Source organism: Eulemur rufifrons, chromosome 14 (genome assembly GCF_041146395.1).
Source record: "Eulemur rufifrons isolate Redbay chromosome 14, OSU_ERuf_1, whole genome shotgun sequence".
Taxonomy (NCBI): Eukaryota; Metazoa; Chordata; class Mammalia; order Primates; family Lemuridae; genus Eulemur; species Eulemur rufifrons.
Genome location: NC_090996.1, coordinates 17064943 through 17086481, shown reverse-complemented (window position 1 = coordinate 17086481; position 21539 = coordinate 17064943). Strand labels below are relative to the sequence as shown.

The 21539-nt window shown below is 50.7% G+C and overlaps 1 protein-coding gene across 1 annotated transcript in view; it reads left to right on the top strand.

The window, feature by feature from the left end:
- The window catches only part of DNAAF5 (dynein axonemal assembly factor 5), a 46742-nt gene that overhangs the window by 7190 nt on the left and 18013 nt on the right, over positions 1 to 21539 (top strand). The window contains exons 3-7 of the mRNA XM_069485867.1: positions 475 to 599; positions 1123 to 1241; positions 12263 to 12495; positions 15905 to 16117; positions 20713 to 20856. Coding sequence (XP_069341968.1) covers positions 475 to 599; positions 1123 to 1241; positions 12263 to 12495; positions 15905 to 16117; positions 20713 to 20856 — 834 coding nt within the window. The remainder of the gene's footprint in view (positions 1 to 474; positions 600 to 1122; positions 1242 to 12262; positions 12496 to 15904; positions 16118 to 20712; positions 20857 to 21539) is intronic.

Genomic DNA, 21539 nt, shown 5'->3' with positions numbered 1-21539 from the left:
GCAGCAGGACTGGGGGGCCCTGCTAGCTTCCTCCAGCATCTGTGGGCTCTGGGACCCGAGGCCCTTGAGGTATGGCCTCTACGCCAGCACTTCCTGGTAGCCAACAGCTTGTTGAAACACCCAAGTCGAGACAGTTCCCAGCCTGGCCGGGAAGTTTTCACGCAGAAGACTTTGTAAACATGCCTGATCTCTGAGGCAGTGGCCGAGGATCCTGCTCTTGCCAACACAGGACCAGGCCAGGGCCCAGGGGACACATGTGACCCAGCCAGACTCGGCAGTGTCGTCTCTGCAGGCCTAGCCAGAGGTGCACTGGTGGGTCAGCTGGAGGGGAGGGGCCCGGCCCTGGGACCTCGGCTTGGAGGCTGGCCCAGGACCCTAGACTATGCATTTATTTTAGGACGATGTCCACAGGGTGGGACTCGGAGCTGCCTGATGAATTCTTTGCTCAGTGCGAAGCCTTTCTCTTGCACATAGGTCCGCCAGGCGGTGACCTCCGTGGTGGGGAGCTGGCTGCTGGAGCTGCGGGACCGCTACTCCTTCTTTCACAAGCTCATTCCCTTGTTGCTGAGCAGCTTTGAGGACGAGATGCCTGGCGTCAGGTGAGTGGCCGTGGTTCTCCAGGGGTCCGCGGCCCTTTGTGCTCAGAGGCCTGGAGTCTGTGGCCGGTTACGCCCTGCAGGCTCTGGACAGAGCTGTGTCTTCAGTCAGCAGCAGCGGTTTATCAGGGACTTGTTTCCCTAAATTGTCATTTGTGACACTCAGAATCTGTCACAGATTCCTGCCCTTCTCCCTCTGTCTGTGTGTTATAAGACTGTGGCTGCACAAAAGATCTCTGTGATTTTTAAAATGTTATTTTGTATCTTTTTAATACTTTGGGCCTGTGGAGAGGAATCAAGCAGTCACCTTTTAGTGCTGTCAGGAAAGTGACGAACAGAATTTCTGGTCTCCTCGGGGACGGGGGAAACACCCACTCGTGTGCCCAGTGGAGTCTGCTGACACAGCCCCGCACCCTGGCTCAGTGAGGAGCGGTTCTCTGGGTCCCCCCACATCTGCAGGGGCTCCCAGAGCTCTTCCCGCAGTGCGCCGGCTACACTGCAGGTTGCATCTGCCTGTCTGCTGCAGGGAGCTGGCCACCAGCCTCTGGGAGAAGGTCGGCCTGCAGTGGCAGAGGGAGAACGAGGACGACCTGAAGGACAAGCTGGATTTCGCCTCGCCGCCCCCAGCCCATTACCCTCTGCATGGTGAGTGCCGCCTGGAAGGGAGGGACGGGCTGGGAGGTGGCTCCCTGTGCAAGAGGGAAAGGCGTTTCTGGGCCCTGAGGGAGTCGTCAGCGCCCGCAGTTCTGTTGGCCCAGGCAGCTGCTCATCAGGAAGGCAGCAGGCGTCCCTTGTGCCCCCGCTGGGCCGGAAGTCCTGCCTGCCCTCAGGAGCCAGTGCTGCCCCCTGTCCTGGGCAGGTGGCACGCCTCTGTCCTTAGTGTCCTCCTGGTGGTCTCCTCCCTCTTCTGGGCTTTATTTTAAAGAGGTGAGTGGGCTTCTGGAAGTATCCAGATGTACCCCTGGAAGGCCTGCCTCGTTCCCTTCAGAGTGTGTGTGAGGATGTGCTAAGCACGTGCTGGAGTCCTAGGCAGCTCCGCCAGTGGTGGTGGAAGTTTTGGAAATAGGCACGATGAGGCTGCTTGTCATTTTACTGAAAAAGAGCTAAGCATGTAGGTCACAAATGAGATGGAGCCTTTTATTTCCACGTAATTTCCACACTTGGAGCAGGGTCTCCCGGACCACAGCCTCCCTGTCCAGTTTGCTTCCTGGCTGGGCAACACTCACCCTCATTAGTGAGTCTGCGGGAGGCTCTTCACGTGTGCCATCCAGTGCTTGTATCACTTCTGTCTGTGTGCAGGGTGTTTTCTTAAAACCGAATTATGGATACACACTGACGAGGACAAAAAAGTAGGTAAAAATGCAACCAGATCATATACCTGTGAGAGACTTACAGTCTCAAAACCTCCGACATCACCTCTCTAGGGGCAGGTCTTTGTGCCAGCAGGGACTGTCGTGAGCTGTGACATGTGGCACTACGGCAGCCTCCGGCGTCCTGTGTCTGGTGTGATGTTGAGTTTGCGGCCACAGAGCTCCTGCTCCCCTCAGCCCGTGAGGCAGGTGCTCCTTTCCCATCTCCGCTCTCGCTGTCCCCACGCTGTGAAGTGGGGTGAGGAAAGCACACAGACCTTGGAGAAGGTATAAAAATGAGTTGCTAACAAGATTTACTCTGATTGAGTAAAGTTAGTTTGAGAACACACCATCTTTTTAAAAATGTGGAACTTAGACGTAAAGATTGCTTTTGAATTCGTTTTTAAACACGCCCTCTGTACCTGCGACGGAGGCAGGATTCCCCGGGGTCTGTTTCCACGTCCTGTGTGTGCTGTCTCCTGTCAGCCGTCAGGGTCGGGAGTGAACTAGAAGCCAGACTGTCGTGTGTGTTTCTGACAGATTCCACCTGGGTTTTGTTCATTGATTAGGAAATAATTCTCTTTAGACGTGAGGTCTAGTGTGTCTGCCTAACAAGTTCTACGCCGGACCTGAGCTGCGTGTCACACGTTTCTTATGCACTCACTGTCGTTCACCCTACGCAGTCGGCAGAAAGTGTTCATCAAGTACGGAAGGAACAGAAAAGGTTGTCCTTGTGATGTAGGAAAACTCTTGTCCTTGCCAGTAAGCCTTGGGTCACCTAACAGATCCTGCTGTAGAGAGAAGGAAGGACAGGAGATGGGACTACTCTGGAGGATACAACCCTTGGGATGTGCTAAATGACCGGGCAGAGTGAGGCTGCGCTAACACCCTCCCTATCTGCCCTCTGGCTGTGCAGGCACCCCGGGAGGGGCCGTGTCCATCGGGGGGAAGACGAGCTTTTCGGGTGCTGCCTGACTTAGAAATAGATGTTACTGACATAATATAAAAAACTAGTTAGTATTCCTTCGGCGGCTTGGAGAATGTTATGCACGGAGTTTTTGTTTCACTCAGAGCACGATAAATGTAGAATTGAATCACAACCAAAGTCAATGGCATAATCACCAGATTTTATTAGATTTTTGGCATTTTCCTCTAAAATTATTTTTCTTCAGTTTATAGATTTGAATTTTAAATAGAATTTTTCAGATTTTTTTTTTTTTTTTTTGCAGTGTTTCAAATGTCAGATAGTGTTAGTTTCTTCCTCAAAGCCTCACCCCACCAACACCCTCCCCAGGCCCCTTATCTGGGGTCTGTGACTTCCCTTACCCCAGGTGGCTGCACCCCATGCCCCCCCAGACTTGACAAGCACCACCTCTGCCGGGCAGACATGGGGCACATCCATCCCGCAGAACTTCCCTCCAGCACTGGCCCCTGCCACTCTGCCTTCCGTCCGTCTAGTTCCCTTCCCGGGACATGGCGTGAAGGAAATTGTACCGAATGTGGCCTTTACATCAGCGAGATTCACTGGAGGTTCCTTTTGCGGTGGTGGCGGAGGCAGCCACAGTGCCCTCCTGTCTAGTGTGAGTAGTGTTCGTCCCTCTGGGGGACCAGGGGACCGCAGTTGATCTAGTCACCAGCCAAAGGACATCTGGATGGTTTCTAGTTTGGGGTGATTACCAGTAAAGCTGACGTAAGCATTTGCATACAGGTTTTTGTGTGTATTTATGTTTTTATTCTCTTGGATGAATACTTGGGAATGGGATTGCTGGGTCACATGGTAGCTGTTTAACTCACTGCGCTGCCCTGTTCCTCAAACACCCTGCGTCACTTTGCATTCCCAACAGCACAGAGAGATTTCCAGTTGCTATGCGTTCTGGCCGGCAACTGACGTGGTGGGGGACAGTGGTTTTTAGCCTTTCTAATTGGTGCGCAGTAGATTTAATTTGCAATTCCCTGATGATAGCTGGTACTGAGATCTTTTCAAATGTGCTCATTTCATGTGCCTGTCCCTATGCCTTCAGTTAAGTGTTGGTTCAGATCTTTTGCCTGTTGGGTTCTTTGTTTTTGTATCATGGAGCTCTGAGAATTCTTCATGTGCTCTGGATGCAGGCCTGGCTCCGGCCTGTGCTTTACAGTCTCTGGGGGGGCCATCTTTGAGTTCCCCTGCTTCTGCCTGCAAGGGGCCCAGGTCTCGGCCCCACCTCCTCTGAGCTGGCTCTGGCAGCCGCACTCCCTTCTGCGCCCTGTGTCCCGGCAGAGGTCGTGCTGTTTCTTACTGACTGGTGCTCTTGCTCTCTCACTCCCAGAGGACAGTCTTGTCCACTGCTATGTCCCAGCACCGGCAGGTGAGCCAGGCACAGAGTGGCTCCCTGAGAGGTGAGCAAATGAGCGGATGATGTGCCTCTTGCCTGCAAGAACAGACAGTGTGATTGTGTGGTTGGATCAGAGAGTGTGAACGGACAGAACTGGATGACGTTTATAGATCACTGCGAATATACACTGTGCACAGGTATAGTGACCTAGCAAATAAAGAATGCAGGTAAGCTAGACCTGGATCAGAAGTTTAACCAGAGCCCAACTTTCCTCTTTTTCCTAAGAAAATAAGGTGTGCGTTGGATAGAAACATAATTGACAGCACATAGTTTGTCCTCAGCTTTACAGACACGACATAAGTTTCCTGTTACAACACTGAAAAAAAAATTTCCACTTTTAAAACCAAGCTACGTGCTAGGAAGATTGGAAGGGCTTCATTTGTCTACTTCAAGTCAGTTATTTACCTGAACAAAGCGCCCTTCTGTCCCAGAAGCACAAGTTCATGCTTGACACGCATCTGACAGTCGAGCTGCAAACCGCCAGCAGCAGATTGCCTGCTGACAGTGGGTTCCGGAGTCCTTTCCACTTTGAAATTATCTCTCTCCTAAGATTGTTTTCCTTGGCAACGCCTGAGTGCAAAGGAAGCGCCTCTTCGTAATGGTGAATGGCTTGCCAGATCTTTTAACACAGGAGAATAGAGTTGGCTTTTTAAAAATCTATTTTAGAAATAAGTAGAGTTCCCTTGGAATACATATCATTGTAATGCAGATTGTCTTCCACATAAAGCCTTCTGTGTTTCCACATTCTGCCTGAGCGCTCATACCTGCTCCACTTTGCTTGTGGTTTCACCCACATGTTTAGAAAGATGTGACACTTGAGTGGAGGTTGTCAGAAATGTTAAATTGTGCAGGGAATGAAAGGCGAAACAGGCTGGAAAACCTGGTTTGTGTTGTTTGGAACCAGCAAGATCCCACTGCATGGAGACGACCCACTCCGAGTTAGCTTCCCGTGTTGAGGAAGAAGGAATCTTGGTAGCTGGGAAGACAAGAAGAGCCTCTGTCATTTAGAGGGTGCAGGGCATATCTCATTTAACACTGAAACAGATGTCATTGTCCTCACACAAATAAGGAGCTGAGGACTGAGGGGCTCAGTGGCCGGCCCACTGTCGTCAAGTCGGTGTCTGCACCTGGACCGACCCCACCCCGCTGGCCTCACCCTCTCCATCGGGTCTCCATTTCCTCCAGTCACTTCCTGGACCCCTCAGAACCTGCCGCAGGACACCAGTGTCCCTGCTGCCTGTTCGTGATGGTTTGTAAACACGGCAGAGGGGCGACCTGACATCAGACTTGGGTAAACAAATTAAGAAATCAATGAACTGTTGTTCTGTCTGCAATTACATTACACTTAGTCTAATTGTGCAAAAAATAAGGTGATTTAATGTTCCATCTGCATCTGACCCCACTTTCCACTGACTGCTCCTTGATCCGAAAGGCAGGGAGAGTCGTGTTTAACACACGAGCGGGCAGGAGGGCCCTGACCTCTGCTTCCAGACCAGGTCTCCCGCAGAGCTCCCGGGGCTGCCTCCCCCGGCTGCACTTGGTGGCAGATTTGGGGTGATCAGCACCAACTTAGTGGCCTAGCAGATCTATAATGAAGCCACTTATCAGAAGTGACTTTAGGGTTGGAAGGAAGCTGTGTGGTGGCAATAGCATGAGGTATAGACACAAATAGGCCACAGCACCTGGAGTGCCTAGCGGGTCCCCGGGTACCTACACTACAGTGGGAAGCGGAAATGTGCATTCAGAACGCCAGGTGTGCCAGTGTCTCCCGCCGGTGCGAGCCTCAGGAGGGCAGGTCCTCATCTGCCGCTGACGGCGGAAGAAGAGGAGCTGCGAGGGGTTGTGGCTGCCAAGGCCACGGACGCTTCTGGGACCAACAAGCCCTCAGAGCCTAATTGGGCATTCTGTGTGGTGAATATCTAAGCACTTTGCCTGTGTGACAGATGGGCTTGTAATTTGGTAGTGAGATCCATCATCACCCTGCAGAACACACCACGAGAGCGTTTATCGGAACATAGTCACTTCTCTGTGGTCGCATTGATCTGCACTATGTGCCAGGTTTGTTTTAATTATTAATTCTCAAGTGTCCTAGTCTTTCTTGCTGGGAGTTACCAGTGGTGGGAGAATAAATAATAGCTTTTAACGTCTGATCCAGAGCAGAGGGCAGAGCCCATGTGCTCGCTCGCACAGCCGGTCAGGACATTGGTGGGAGAAGCCTCCTGGTTGCCGCGAGCACCCTCAGTCCCCTGCAGACACCCTCCTGCCACTGGGCAGGGCTGTGGGGTGACAGCAGCCACCGAGGAGAAGGAAAGCCCTCACCTCGGCTTGGGCTGGGGGCGAGCTTTGATCCTCAGACCCTGAGGTTGTATACCCCTCCTACCCAGCTTATGTCTAGAAACTGTGAACTTTTAATCTGTCCTCACCACCTTCCCAAATCCTACCCTTTTCAAATGGCGTCTGTCCCCTCTGTTACACAGCATTGGGTTTGTCACAGTGCGTCCTCACCTCTGCCAGCGGTTTTTAGCAAAGTTTAGCAAAGTTAAACAAATAAGTTGACCTTGCAGATATTTGCGTCTTCTCTGATAAGTCTTGTCACCGGGGCTGACAGGCGGGTTCTCCCAGGGCTGAGCCTGTGGGCGCTTGTGTCTGCTCCACTTAAATTGTGTGTTCATGCTTTTTTCTTGCTAAAGTGCTGCAATTATGTTTTCAAAGAAAAGATGAATAGAGAGTTGCTGAGCTCTCTGGACACCTGACCTGGCAGTTCTGGGCTCTGGACCTGAGTTAATAATGGCCTGCGGCCCCAGGGCACTTCTCAGTGTTTGCTGCTGCCAGGGCTGCATGATGGATCTGCGGAAGCAGCCACCTCATATTCTGGTTCATAAATCAAAACATAAATAATCCAACCTGGAAAGGAATTTGGATTTGGAGAAATTAGAGCCCTTGTGCATAGCTCTTGGAAGGGCAAGATGGTGCAGCCAATTTGGAATAGTCGGCAACTTCTTAAAATGTTAAACACACACTTGCCGTGTAATTCAGCCATCCCACCCCGGATTCATACTCAACAGAAATGAAACTACGTCCGCCGAGATTCGTGTGTGACTGTTTACGGCGGTGCTATTCATAAGAGCCCCAAAGAGGAAACAGCTCTCCCTGTCTGATGACTGAGTGAACAAAGTAAGGTAATGTCCAGACAGAATGTCATCCAGCAACCCAGAGGAATGGAGCACTCACGGGCAGCAACGTGGGTGGATCTCAAGCAAGCTAAGTAAAAGAAGCCCATTTATATGGAATTTCTAGCAAAGACAAAGCTATAGGCTCCAGAAAACAGATCACTGGTTCCCTAAGGCCAGACGTGGGAGCCAGGACTGACTGCCCGTGACACTACAGGACGCATCAGGGTGACAGCAGGGACCTGAACCGGGCTATGGCGGTGACTGCACAGCTGCGTGAATTCCCCACCACTCACACACTTGGGATGCGCAAGGTCCGTGACATGTAAATGACACCTCAGGCACGCGGTGTCAAGAACCTTGCTCAGGCCAGGATCAATTCTAAGAAGTCTGTGCATTTAATGAACATTTATTGAGGACGTCCTCACAGAAAGGGAGTTGAACTCCCATCCTGCCTCTGTACCTGAGCAGCACGTGGGCTGCAGTCGGCAGGACAGGCAAGGCCTTCCCAGGGGAAGACAAGACCTTGACAGCAGGGTTCCAGGGGTGGCCAGGCTGAGCGGCTCTGGGAAACAGGAGCTGGGAGGGGAGAGGCCAGGCCCTTCCTGGGGGAAGCACCTTTGCCACAGGCCCTCTCACTCGTCCTTGTCAGTGGATTCGCATGATTTTCAGTACAAGATAATTTTGTTTATGCCTCAGTTCTGTTTACTTTGTGGATACTTTCAGGAGGAAACCGCTTTGGGCACACAGAGAAGGTTGAATTCTGTCAGGCTGGTAATTTTGGAAATTGCTATTTTGGAAGCTTTCAGGTACCAGTTGTTTGAATTCATCCAATAACCCAGGTGTTTGATTTCAGCCTGGTGTTCAGCACACTCTTTTTGTTTCTAAGCACAGTCTTGGACGTGTCAGGCAAATAATGCTTGAAAATGCTAAAAATTTAGGTAAAGAAACATACATATGTACTTTGACCCAGAAATTCTGTGGGATTAGGAGTCAGTCCTGTAGCTCTGCCCACCCACGTGAGCGAAGTCCTGTGTGAGCACAGTCGCAGCACCTGCCTACGGCAGCCGCAGGTGGGCTGGGAAATGCCGTTGTGCACTCACAGACATCCCAGCTACCTGTCTCGGCTACTGGGGAAAAGGTCAAAACAAACAGAATGAAAAACCATTTTTAAAAAATAGCCCCGAGCTCATACCCACGTGTCAGAGCGTAGATGGGTGCAGGCTTCCCGGGGAGCAGCTCCGTGGTGCGTTTCAGGACACTAGATGCCGATGCCCAGTGGCCCAGTGGTTTATCCTAGGATTTAACCAAGTTAAGCAATCAGAGATGTATAAAAATATTTACATACAAAGATATCCATCCTAGTGTTAGTTATAAGAAAGTTGGAGGCAGTTGGGTCAGTAAATGCTAATGCTCTGTTTCATGTGGCTAAAGTCATCCTCTAGAGTCTTCTCTAGTTTTCTAGGGCATGTCTGGCCAGCGGAACGTCCTGTGGTAACAGACACTGTCTGCTGTACAGTAGCCACTGGCCACATATGGTTATCGAGCACTTGAAATGTGGCCAGTACCACTAAGGAACAGAACGGTCCATTGCATTTAAATTTAATGAACTTAAATTTAAAGAGCCATATGTTCTAGCAGCCACTGTACTGGAAAGTGCAATTCTAGAGTCTAGAATAAGAGTTGGCAAACCTTTTTCTGTAGAAGGCCAGATAGTGAGTGTTTTAGTTTTGCAGGCCACGTAGTGTCTGTCACGATTGTTCCTCTCTGCCGTCACCGCGTAAAAGCAGCCGTGGGACAGCAGTGAGTGAGTGAGGCTGTGTCCCAGGAAGACTTTATTTATAAAGATAGGCAGCAAGGTCAGATTTGGCTTGTGAGCCGCAGTGTGCTGATCCCTGTTCTAGACGGATATTATGTCTGCTTTATTACGTACAGAAAAACAGCTTCAGAACCACATACGGTCACCTGCTGCATAACCGTGTTTTAGTCAACTGCAGACTGTGTAATATGACAGTAGTCCCATGAGATTATTTATTATACTGTGTTTTTATCGTAGATTTTCTATAAAATACTTACCAATGTCTTAAAACTGCCTACAGTGCTCACTAACATGCTGCACAGGTGTGTAGCCTGGGAACAGTGGGCTGGCCTATCCAGCCTGGGTGTGCAGTAGGCCAGACCACACGGCCCGGGCATGCGGCGGGCTGTGCCAGCTAGGTCTGTGTACGTGCACTCTAGGGTGTCCACACAAGGGCAGAGTCACCTAACAACGCGTTCCTGTCATGCGTCCCCACCATGAAGCGATACAGGGCTGTACCAGTATGGTCCAGTATCTCTCTGAGAACACCCCTGCAGTCCCACGCGTCTGCAGGGCTGGTCTGTTGCACTGGTCGCAGGTCCCAGCCCAGCCACTCCTGATTGCACGTTTCCCTCGTTTCACAAACTTGCCACGGTGGGTGTGTCATCCTTCAGGAAGAAAAGGTGTATTTACACTTGGGCTTTTTGTTTGTTTTTTACAAAATTATGACAAGCTCACTTAAACTGCCAAGAGAATTTGAATGGTTTGGAACTCATTCTCAAATATAGCATAAAAACAAAAGTAACAAAGTAACGAGTAAGTTGTAAATGAGGTCTCACGATACAAGCTGTTCTTTTTATTAAACCATACCCTTTAAATTCTTTTTTTTTTTTTTTTTTTTTTTTGAGACAGGGTCTCACTGTACTGCAGGGGCTGGAGTGCAGTGGTGTCAGCCTAGCTCACTATAGCCTCAGACTCCTTAGGTTTAAGCGATCCTCCTGCCTCAGCCTCCCGAGTAGCTGGGACTACAGGTGTGCGCCACCATGCCCAGCTAATTTCTTTCTATTTTAGTAGAGATGGGGTCTCACTCTTGCTCAGGCTGGGCTCGAACTCCTGGCCTCAAGCAAACCTCCTGCCTCGGCCTCCCAGGGTGCTGGGATTATAGGCATGAGCCCCCATACCCGGCCTGTACCCTTTAAATTCTGACACGTCATAGTTGCATTTGTATCTTTACAATTGTTTTGAATTTTTAATATCAAAATCTTTTAATCAGAATCTTTGAAGACTTATTTGTAGAAATTGACAAACTGATTCTAAACTTCACATGCAAATGCAAAGGACCCAGAGCAGCCGTAACTTTGCGCAGCAGAGTTGAGACTGGCACTCCCTGCTGGGGAGACTTACTGTGTAGCTGTGATGATGGAGACAGTGTGGTGTCGGCAGGAGGACAGATGAGTGGGACAGCAGAGGCCAGGAGCGACCCCCACGCACGGAAAGCTGACCTCTGGCAGGTTCCAAGGCAGTTTAGTGGAGAGAGGATGGTCTTTCAGTAACGATGCTGTAATGGGTTATCCATATGCCAAAAAAGATACGTGGAAATTACATACATATATATGAGGATTTGTCTCCAAAGTACAGAAGAACTCTTGGAACTCAGTAAGAAAACAATTCAAATTTTTAAATGGGCCGGGAAAAGATTTGAAAAGACACTTCAAGAAAAATGACATAGACAGCAAATAGGCACCTGAAAAGATGCTCGTTGTCATTAGTCATTTGGGCAAAGCGGATTAATACCAGGAGGGAAACACACTGTCCCTTCTCAGGCCGGGTTAAACTTAAGACTGACTGTGCTGAGTGCTGGTGAGGACGGGAGAGACTGGAACTCTCACCCACTGCTGGTGGGAGTGGAGCGGTGCAGCCGCCTTGGGAAAAGTGACATGTGCACCTGCGTCTGGTCCAGCCATTTGACAGCTGGACACTTGCCCAGGCAGCGTGAGAGCACATGTCCCCACAGAGACCTCACACGAACGGTCATGGTAGGGTTGTTTGTAATAGCCCCAAACTGGAAACAACTGCAACATTCATTGCAGACGAGGGGGTAAATAAACTGGAATGTCCACATTGTCGAGCACTTCTCAGCACGAGGAGGAATGAAAGCACGCTACAGCACGGGTGGGTCTCAGCATGATGGTGCGCAGTGAAAAGCCAGTGTCTGACACACGGCTCCACTCACATAAAATTCCAGGAGATGCAGCCTGACCCGTGGCGACAGAGGCAGGTCTGTGGTCGTTGGAGGGGTGAGGGCAAGTGGGTGGCCTCATGAGAGAGGCCCAGGAAACTTGGGGTGATGGTGTTTTTGCAGGCATGTTCCTGTGTCAAACGTACCAACTCTGTAGCTTGCTACGTGTCACTCACACCCCTGTAGAGCTGTAAATATTTTTAAAAAATTATGGCACTTTATGGCTTCGTTTCTATCTTGAGCTGTTTTGGATTTTTAAGATCTCAAACTGGTAGGTGCACCTTAAACAAGGTCTGTAATAAATTACTTTTCCTGTGAGTCGTTGAGTTTTTTTTTGTGAATTTCTCGTTTTTTTTTTTTTTTTTTTTTTTTGAGACAGAGTCTCACTTTGTTGCCCAGGCTAGAGTGAGTGCCGTGGCATCTGCCTAGCTCACAGCAACCTCAAACTCCTGAGTTCAAGGGATCCTCCTGTCTCAGCCTCCCGAGTAGCTGGGACTACAGGCATGCACCACCATGCCCGGCTAATTTTTTTTTTTTTTTCTATATATATATTTTTAGCTGTCCATATAATTTCTTTCTATTTTTAGTAGAGATGGGGTCTCGCTCTTGCTCAGGCTGGTCTCGAACTCCTGAGCTCAAACGATCCACCCACCTCGGCCTCCCAGAGTGCTAGGATTACAGGCGTGAGCCACCGCTCCCGGCCTCTCGTTTTATTTTATGATCTTTTTCACCCCCCAGAGAGCCGTCCTGTGCTGGGCTGTCGGGAGCTCGTGTCCAGGAACCTGTCCAAGGTCCTCCCCGCCCTCTGCCGAGACATCTCCGACTGGGTGGTGGCGACCAGGGTGAAGGCGGCGCAGCTGCTGCCGGTGCTGCTGCTCCACGCCGAGGACCACATCACGCAGCAGCTCGAGGTGGTCCTGAGGACGCTGCTCCAGGCCTGTGCAGACGAGGAGGCGGCCGTGGTCAGCAGTGTGAGTTGCCTTGTTCTGGTCGTGTTCGCAGAGACCTGACTCGAGCTCGTGCAGTCCCCGCTGTGAGTGTGCAGGCCTGTCCTGATGACAGGCAGACGGGTCATGTCGTCACCACCACAGCGGGGTGCTCCCCTCACCCTCAGGTCACCCACCCAGGCGACTGCTGGTCCGTTTCTGTCCTGTAAATGACAGTGTTGAAGGTGAATTTTCCATGCTTGTCTCCAGGCACAGTCAGACGTGTGATTCTGTGTGCGTGTCCTGTGAACCTGTCGTTCAACAGACACAGTGGCCGTGTCCCAGGACCGGGCTGCTATAGAGACGGAGACCCTGGGAGTTCATCTTCCTTGCGTGGGGCGTTCAGGCCCTTCCCAGCCTGTGAGGATGGTGGGTGACCCAGGCAGACATACTGGCAGCCCCAAGTGTCCAGCGGGTGGTGTCCCTGGTACCTTCCTCTTTTTCACGGCCCGTTGACAGCTGGACTGCTGGTCAGCGCCCTTGCACTCGTGTGAATGAGAGCAAGGGAGCCCACGTCCAGCCCACACCCTTCTCACGTGACTGTCGGAGCAAGGCCACCACATGCCCTGTGCAGACAGGAACCACCCGTGGGCACATCCTGGTGCTGGGGGAATGACTGAAGCTTTTACTGGAGGTTTTAGTCCAAATTACCCTTCTCGTCTTAAATCTCAGATTCCATCACACAGAAACTTTTGCTAACACGTTTGATTTTTACTGTTCTAAGTAATCGTTATTGATTTAGAGTAAATGTTGCAATTTCCACATTTTAGAAAAAAGCCGTTTTAAGCCTATTCTTTACATGGCATGGGTTGTTTGGTTTTTTTACTTTTCAAAAACTATCATCAATTTAAAATCCTTGTATATAAACCTTTATGTGGCATATAGCTTCAATTTTTGGATATCAGGTTTGTCACTATAGCAGCCAAACTTTGTGCAAGTTTTCTTTTTTGTTAACCATATCCTTCCATACAAAGCTCTTGAACTTCTGTTTGACGTTATTCTATAGCCCCAAGCTGATTTTATACAGGACGGGAAAACTAAGTGATGGTTAGCATCAGCGAACGTTCTCTGAGGTTGGCCGGGGCTGGTGGGGATGTCAGCCACACAGACTGACTTGGAGAGAGAACGTGCCGTGTCACGCAGGACACCGGTCCACGGAGGGCACGTTCCGGATGAACCCAGTTAAGGGTAGCTGCAGCGAGTTCCCCAGCACGGCCCCTCTGGGGGCTCAGTGAGCAGAATTATACTCGAACACCACAGTGTGCAGGCTCCCCGCCGCTCTGCGAGCACCATGCCCAAGCCAGAATTCTGGGAGACTTTGGAATTTTCTAGAGAAATGACCCATAGTTTTAGTTGAATTTTCAAAAGGATTCATTTCTCTACCAAATAATAAAGCCGCTGTGCCCAAACACTTGACACACTTCAGCACAGTGTGGCTGCAGCCGCTGCTGTTTGATGGCTGCAGCCGCTGCTGTTTGAATCAGCACCTCTGTGCTCCCTTCCCGCTGTCTGGGGTGCGTGAGCCTGTCACGGAGGCTGGCATGCGCCCGGGGACCTGGTCCTGACATGTTAACTAACGATAGTTCCTAGAAGAAGGGGGCCTGGCTAAGTAAGTTTGGAAACATTAGTTTAAACACAGTTAAGGTTTCTTTGTTGTAGAACGGTTCAGAGTGTCTTGTGCACAGTCAGCCTCCGAGCACGTGGTCTGCAGGGCGCTTTCAGGACTGAGGTTCCGCGGTGGTGGGCACAGGGCAGCCTGCGCTCGGGGCCGCGGTGAGGGTGAGCAGGAGGGAGGCTGGTCTCCATTTGGGTCCTGCTGTGGTGGGCGGGCCGGGGCCCTCAGCCTAGCCTCAGCCTCCTAGGCCCTTCCTGACGGAGCGTTGGTGTTGTGACTTTAGTGTTGTGGTTTTTACTTTTTATATGGAAATCCTCACCCACATAAAAACAGAGAGCCCTGCATTGAGCCCAGGAGCTGTCCCAGCTTCACCCACTGTTCTTGCTGTGCCGTCCCATCCTGGGTCATGTGAGGCCTTGGAAGCAGATCAAGCCCTTGACTGATTCTGCCTGAGTGTCGAAGGCCTTTCCTTTCTCACGCCGGTGCAGGGCCACGGCCACACGTAGCTAGGCGACTGACAGTTCCCGCACGTGTCCAACACCCGGTCCAGTTTCCTAGGTCTTTTTGGCGCAGGTTGGTTCACATTGAGATCTGATCACTGTTTCCCTCTTCCACTGGGTGAGATGCCAGGGGATGGGGGCTGGGACCCACCCAGCATTTTGAGCTTTTTGTGCCCACCTTGATGACACTGGCCTTTCCTCTTTCTTTGTCCTATTGAGCGGCTTGTGGCCTCCTGGGTTCCGATGACTTCAGCTATAGAGCACGTCAGATTCCCACCTCCACCTCCCCCACCAGGCCCAGCTCTGTGGACCCGGAGCTGGGACAAGTCACAGTGGTGGAGGGGCAGAGATGGGAGAGGTCGAAAGACAGGGAGGAGGAGAAACCCAGCTGGGACCGCAGTGCCACGGAAGCCATGAGAGCCAGGCCGGGTGGTTGGGGTCTAGCCTGGCCACTCCTGCTGGTGTTTTCCGCTCTGCACATGCAGGGGCTCCAGCAAGTAGGAGTTGGGGGTCGGAGGCAGCAGGTAGGCAGGGTGGGTTCTCATTTTTTTGTTTTGTTTTTTGGGGGTTCTTTTAGTTTTTCATTTAGCTTTCTATTTTGAATACTTATGGATTCCAGGAAGTTGGACAGCGTGCACAGAGAGGTCCCTGTGCCCTCTCCCCCACCCAGGGTCTCCGTCTGCATGACTGTCACACACTGTCAAAGCCAGGAGCCCGGTGGTGCCTGCTGCTGGCCCGCGCAGGTGCCTGGCCCCACCACAGAGCTCTTCCGCAGCCCTTTCTACTCACCCCTTCCTGGCATCCACTGGTCTGCTCTTATCTCTGTAGTGTGTGGCCTTGGGGACTGGCTTTTGTCGCTCATCACAACGCCCTGAGACCGGCCAGGGTTGTTGCGTGGATCAATAGTTGTTCCTTTTCATAGCCAAGGAGCTTTCCAGGGCGAGGAAGTGCTGGTGTGTGTTTATCTGTTTGTTAATAAGACGTTTAGGTCACTGGTATCGGAGGAGCGGCACGCGGAGGGAGCCCAGCTGCTGGGATGCGGCCTCCCGTGAGCCAGGCCCTGGCTGCCTCGAACCGTGTGTCCCATGCACTGGCCTGGGGCCTTCTCCCATGGGAGTTCTGAGGGACACAGAGGACGAGTGTGCTGAGTGCTCTCGAGAGCACGAATTCCCACTTGGCCCGTCTCTGGTGGGCAGGCAGCCCTGCCAGGCCAGGCCCGAGGGGCGTGGAGTGGGCAGTGTTCTCAGACCCTCAGCTTCCTCACGTTTCCCTCCCGCAGTGCACGAGATCCGCGAAGCTGATCGGGACGTTCGTCAGCCCGGAGGTGTTCCTGAAGTTGATGTTGGCAACACTGAAGAAGTCGCCCTCCCCCTCCAGCCTCTTGGTGCTGGCATCCGCCATTCAAGGCTGCCCCCAGGAAGCCCTCCAGCCACATGTGAAGGTCATCGCCACAGAGCTGGCACAGCCCCGTGTCTGCCAAGCATCTGAGAACGTAAGAGCACATGGGAGGGGGCAGGAAGCAGAGGACAGGGGTGTCTCCGAGCGGTTCTGGCCAGACAGCGGCCATCAGTCTGGCCTGGTGCTATGTCCATACCAGGCCCATAGCATAGCCTGGATGCTTGTGCCAGTGGCCTCTGGTGTAGGGACCTCGTTCTGTTCTGTCCAGCACTGTAGCCACTGGCCACAAGTGGCCATTTAAGTTAATTACAGTTTCCCCTTCTTGGTCGCCCAGTCACATCTCACGTGTGGCCAGAGGCTGCCTTGTTGGACAGCTCAGGACAGAACACGTCTGCTCTGAGGAAAGTTCTGCTGACCCGTGTTGCTGCAGGTGGTCCCAGGGCCTGTGACTGGCATTGAGGGCAGCCGCGCCTCCCACTGCCGACAGACAAGGCCCACAGCTGCCTGTCCCGCCCGTGGGTCCCCACCGTGCTTGGTCTCAGTGGTCATTCATTGGGAGATCGTTCTGCACCCACATCACTCGGCAGCTGATGCGCTTAAAGTAGCCGACCTGAGGTTTGCCAAACACATTTGTTTCATTTTAAATTGAGCAGTAAATCCATTACATCTGAAGGTGAAACAACCTAGATAGTTGGGCTTAATCATCTGGAATAATTTATAATTGTTTTCTATTGGAGAAAAAATAATGACTTTGGTTTTTGTTTGGCTGTGATGGGCGTAACCCCTGTCCCTTAGCACTAGGCTGTGCGCTGACCTTCCTGCAGTTCCAGAGCACACACGAGTCTGCCCTCCCTGCCATCCTCTGCAGTGACGGGGCTGGCACTCACTGCAGCTTAGTGGTTACGGCCACAAAGCTGGGGGGCAGCTCTGCGCTCAGCTTGTCCCTGTCCTTTGTCAAGGCCCTTTCTCTGCCCTCAAAACAAGAGGGTGGCACAGTTCACAATCGTGTTTGTAAACCATTTTAGTAAACCTGTAAGGCCATTTCCAAAATACACGGAGGGAGATCGAGCTGCAGTTTTGGGAGGGGAATGGGGTAGGCTGTGCGCACGTGGTGTTTGCAGCCTCATTTCAGCTTTTCCCAAAATGCATTTTTAACGTATCCTCGAATCTATGTAAGTTTTGCGTTTTTACTCACAGGTGGTTCTGAGAGTGATTCTGATTCCTATATATAGATTTGCTAGCCAGAAGCATTCTTTTCTAGAAGGGTGTAACTTGAACATATATATAAGTGTTTAAATACATACCTTACAAACTTTACAGTGAAGAAAATGTGATTTTCATATCTTAATGTTGGCTACAGAAAAATCTAATCACCTGATTTAGCAAGTTCAGGTCTTGTGTTTGACCACCCCTCGTCTTCCAGTTTTGTCGAGGAAAATTTACTCAGTCTTTTAGAGGAAGAGAGACCCTTCTGACCAAGTCCAGTCACACCTGAGGGTCCCCAGTGAAGCCAGCCCTGCATCCTTCCAGAGTATGGGTGTATTCTAGCCCTTTGGCCAGGCTGAGGAACCAGTTGTCGTAAAATCCTAAGACATATGTTCTACTCCTTTCTTTCCTCTTTTCTTTTCTTTTTTTTTTTTTTTTTTTGAGATAGTCTTGCTCTGTCGCCTGAGCTAGAGTGCTGTGGTGGTCAGCATAGCTCACAGCAACCTCACACTCCTGGGCTCAAGTGATTCTCCTGCCTCAGCCTCCTGAGTAACTGGAAGTACAGGCATGCGCCACCACGCCTGGCTAATTTTATTTTTTGTAGAGACAGGGTCTCGATGTGTTGCTCAGGCTGGTCTCAAAACTCCTAGGCTCAAGTGATCCTCTTGCCTTTAAGCCTCCCAAGTAGCTGGGATTATAGGCGTGAGCCACCACGCCCGGCCTGTTTTACTCCTTTCTTAACAGACTTAAATTTTTGGCAAGAAAGGGTGAACACACTCAGGTCTCAGCCAGTCATCTGTTTCGGAGTCAAGCCCAGCTCTGTGTCCTTTTCCATGGCAGGGTTGAGGGAGACTCACACACTTTGTTTATATAACGTCATTTGGGAAGTAGTTTATGTTTCCCACAATTATTTTTCAGTAGCTGTAAGAAAAGGTTAAGATACGGCAAGATACAGCATTCAGAATAAACTGAAATTTTTAAAAATCCTATTTTAGGCAAAACAAAGTTCGTGAAGATGTATTCTAAACTGCAAATCTGACTCAAACTGCATCTTTGTGGTTAGCAGGAATTTGGCTTTTTAGTAAAAGCTGCTTCCCCAGGTGTCCTGGGCTGAGCATTGGGCCTGGAGCACAGCGGAAGGGACCCTGCTCCTCCCCAAGACACGTTTAGTGACAGGTGACTGAACACAACATGGCTCATCGATTCCTGCCTGACTACAGGAAAGCAAAGTTCAGGGATAGTGTTGCCGTGACTGGAATATGAAAGTCTCTAGTACTTTATCTAGTGAATTAAAATTTTTACGATCTTAGATAACATTGTTTCAGGAGCAAAAAAATATTGAGTATTATTTCCTGCCGTATCTTTTTTTCTTTTTCATTCTCTGGGTGTGTGTAGGCAGACATTGAACAGTCTCTGGTTAAATATAGAGAAATCTATAAATGTGAAGCCTTGTTACTTCCCCAGAGATGTTGCCGTATTTGCAGCGCGAGGGTGGCACTTGCTGTGAGGACACAGGGTTCTCATGCGCCCGGCTCGCGGGCGTGTAGCGAGCAGCTCAGCAAAAGCACAGTGGCCTAGGTCTTCTAACAAACTATTCCTTTTGATTTTAATTGAAAAATGAAAAGGTCCTTAAATTGGTAGTACAAGTCATTCTAGAAATTTGCCAAGATCGTATCCTCAGAAATCAGTCAGTCCAGGCCTAAAAGAAATTGGGCCGTGAGAAAGTAAGGGCTGTAATAAAAACATAGACCTGTGGCTTGTCCTGGGAGTTGGGGACGCCCAGTTGTCCCAAGACACGCCATGCGGGTCTGCACCTTCAGTGGGTTGGGCAGGGCAGAGTCTGGGAGTGCGTGGACCAACTGCTGTCATGCAGTGAGCATTTTTTGTCTAAACTTTGGTGCTTTCTGTATACCACTGGTGAAAGAGTCACAGGATTGTAGAACTGATTCAGAAATTTAGGACCAATCCACTGTCTAGCCAAATAGCAAACTTTTTTGAACTCATAGCCCCATCAGTAAGAACAAAGTTTAAGCGTATACCTCCAATCTATGCACTTGTTTATAAATCATATTTATAAAGTACATACATGAACACTGTCCTGACTCATTCTGACTTATGAAACATAAAGGAGGGCTGTTAGAGGGTGTCATAAGAAGTAAATACAGGCCGGGTGTGGTGGCTCATGCCTGTAATCCCAGCACTCCGGGAGGCCGAGGAGGGAGGATCCCTTGAGCCCAGGAGTTCAAGACCAGCCTGAGCAAGGGCAAGACCCCATCTCTACAAAAATAGAAAAATTAGCCGGATGTGGTGGCCACACATGTAGTCCCAGCTACTTGGGAGACTGAGGCAGGAGGATCGCTTGAGCCCATGAGTTTGAGGCTGCAGTGAGCTATGATGATACCACTGTACTAAACCCAGGGTAACAGAGCGAAACTCTGTTTTTGGGGTTTTTTTTTGAGACAGAGTCTCTGTTGCCATGGCGTCACCCTAGCTCACAGCAACATCAAACTCTTGGGCTCAAGCGATCCTTCTGCTTCAGCCTCTCGAGTAGCTGGGACTACAGGCATGTGCCACCATGCCCGGCTAATATTTTCTATGTATTTTTAGTTGTCTGACTAATTTATTTCTATTTTTAGTAGAGACAGGGTCTCGCTCTTGCTCAGGCTGATCTCAAACTCCTGACCTTGAACTATCCTCCGTCCTCGGCCTCCCAGAGTGCTAGGATTACAGGTGTGAGCCACCACGCCCGGCCGAGACTCTGTTTTTAAAAAAAAAAAAAAAAAGTAAATATAAGTGGAAGCCTCGGGAATTCCTCTTGTGTTCCCTGGCACGCACCTTCCCTTGCAGGCTGTGGCTTCCCCGGTGAGTAGTGGTGGCCGCTGAAGCAGGCTGGGCCGTGATTTGACCAGCCCACCTCTGGAGCAGAGCTGAGACGTCACCCCATCATCAATCAGGAAGCATCTCTGAACCATAGACTTGTATTTGTTTTTTGTTAAAACTTAATGCTACAGAAATATTCAAAAATAGAAGTAGGAAGAACAGCAGAATGGGCTTCCACGCACCTGTCACTGGCTTCGGTAGTTACCAACTCTTTCGCGTTGCTGTCACATCTGCCTTGTGCCACTTTTTTTTTTTTTACTTTGTGGGGAGTGAGGAGAACTCTGCGGTGTTGTAAAGCAAATCAAGGATGTGCTATCATTTCACTTATAAATACCACAGCATGTCTTGCTGCCGTGTGAAAACTTTTTAAAATATTAATGTAACTAAAGTACCATTAAGCATTTCACAAAATGAGTGTGAATCCCACAACCCCCTATGTTCTGTCTCCCCTGCTGTCCCAACACACCCTTAATGTGGTCCATGTGCCTGAGTCCGTGGCCTGGCACCTGGGATTAGCGCAGTGGCTCTGTCCCCCTCACCCGTGAGCCTTGGGGGTGGGATGGGGCCAAGGCCTGACCCTGCCATGTGCTGCTCTCTTCCCAGGACCTTTACCTGGAGCGCCTGCTGCTGTGTGTGCAGGCCCTCGTCTCCGTGTGTCGCGAGGACTGTGGCGGGTGCGGCTTGCAGCTCCTGGAAGTGCTGGTGACCATCACGGCTGCCTCAGGTGCCACCGGCCTTGGTGACAAGGTAAGGTTGATGGCACCTGCCGCTGTGTGGCCTGGTGGAGCTCACACCTGGGAAGGTGTACAGCAATGTAACCGTCTCCTGTAAACCTCCTCCTCGGCACCTGCCTGAGCTGAGCAGCAGGGGTGGAAGAGCTGTCCCGAGGTAGCCTTTGGGGATGTCCCTGCACCTGCCAGCGCATGGTAGCGTCTGGCGCGAAGACAGCTGTTTAATCTCGGAGTCGGTGGCAAAGAAGCAAACAAGAAACAAGACCGTCGTAGCCTTTGAACCTACACTTTGGGGTGGGGTTTTAAAGAATGTGCGTGTGGGACTGAACGTCTGGAGAGAGAATACTGCATGGTTTTCCTACTGTGATTGCCTTACAGAATTATTTCTATTCCACTGGCTCAATATTTATGCTTAAAATTCTTTTTACCCCAAGTTGCCCGTGGGCTCCCAGGGCCGTCTGGACACTGGGTGTCTCGCTGCTCAGAGCTGAGACTTGGTTTCGCTGGATGTTGTCAGCCAGATTCTCTTTGGGAGATTTCGGGCCGAAAGCTCCAAAGGGAACCTCGAGTCGGGGAGGCCTACTCCCTCCCTCTCCCTTCTTGGGGCCTCTCTAACCTTAGTTTTATTTCTCTCTTTAAAAACGACCTTTCCAAAGGGCATGTGTCTCAGCTGACAATTTGTCACTGGTAGGGCTGTAA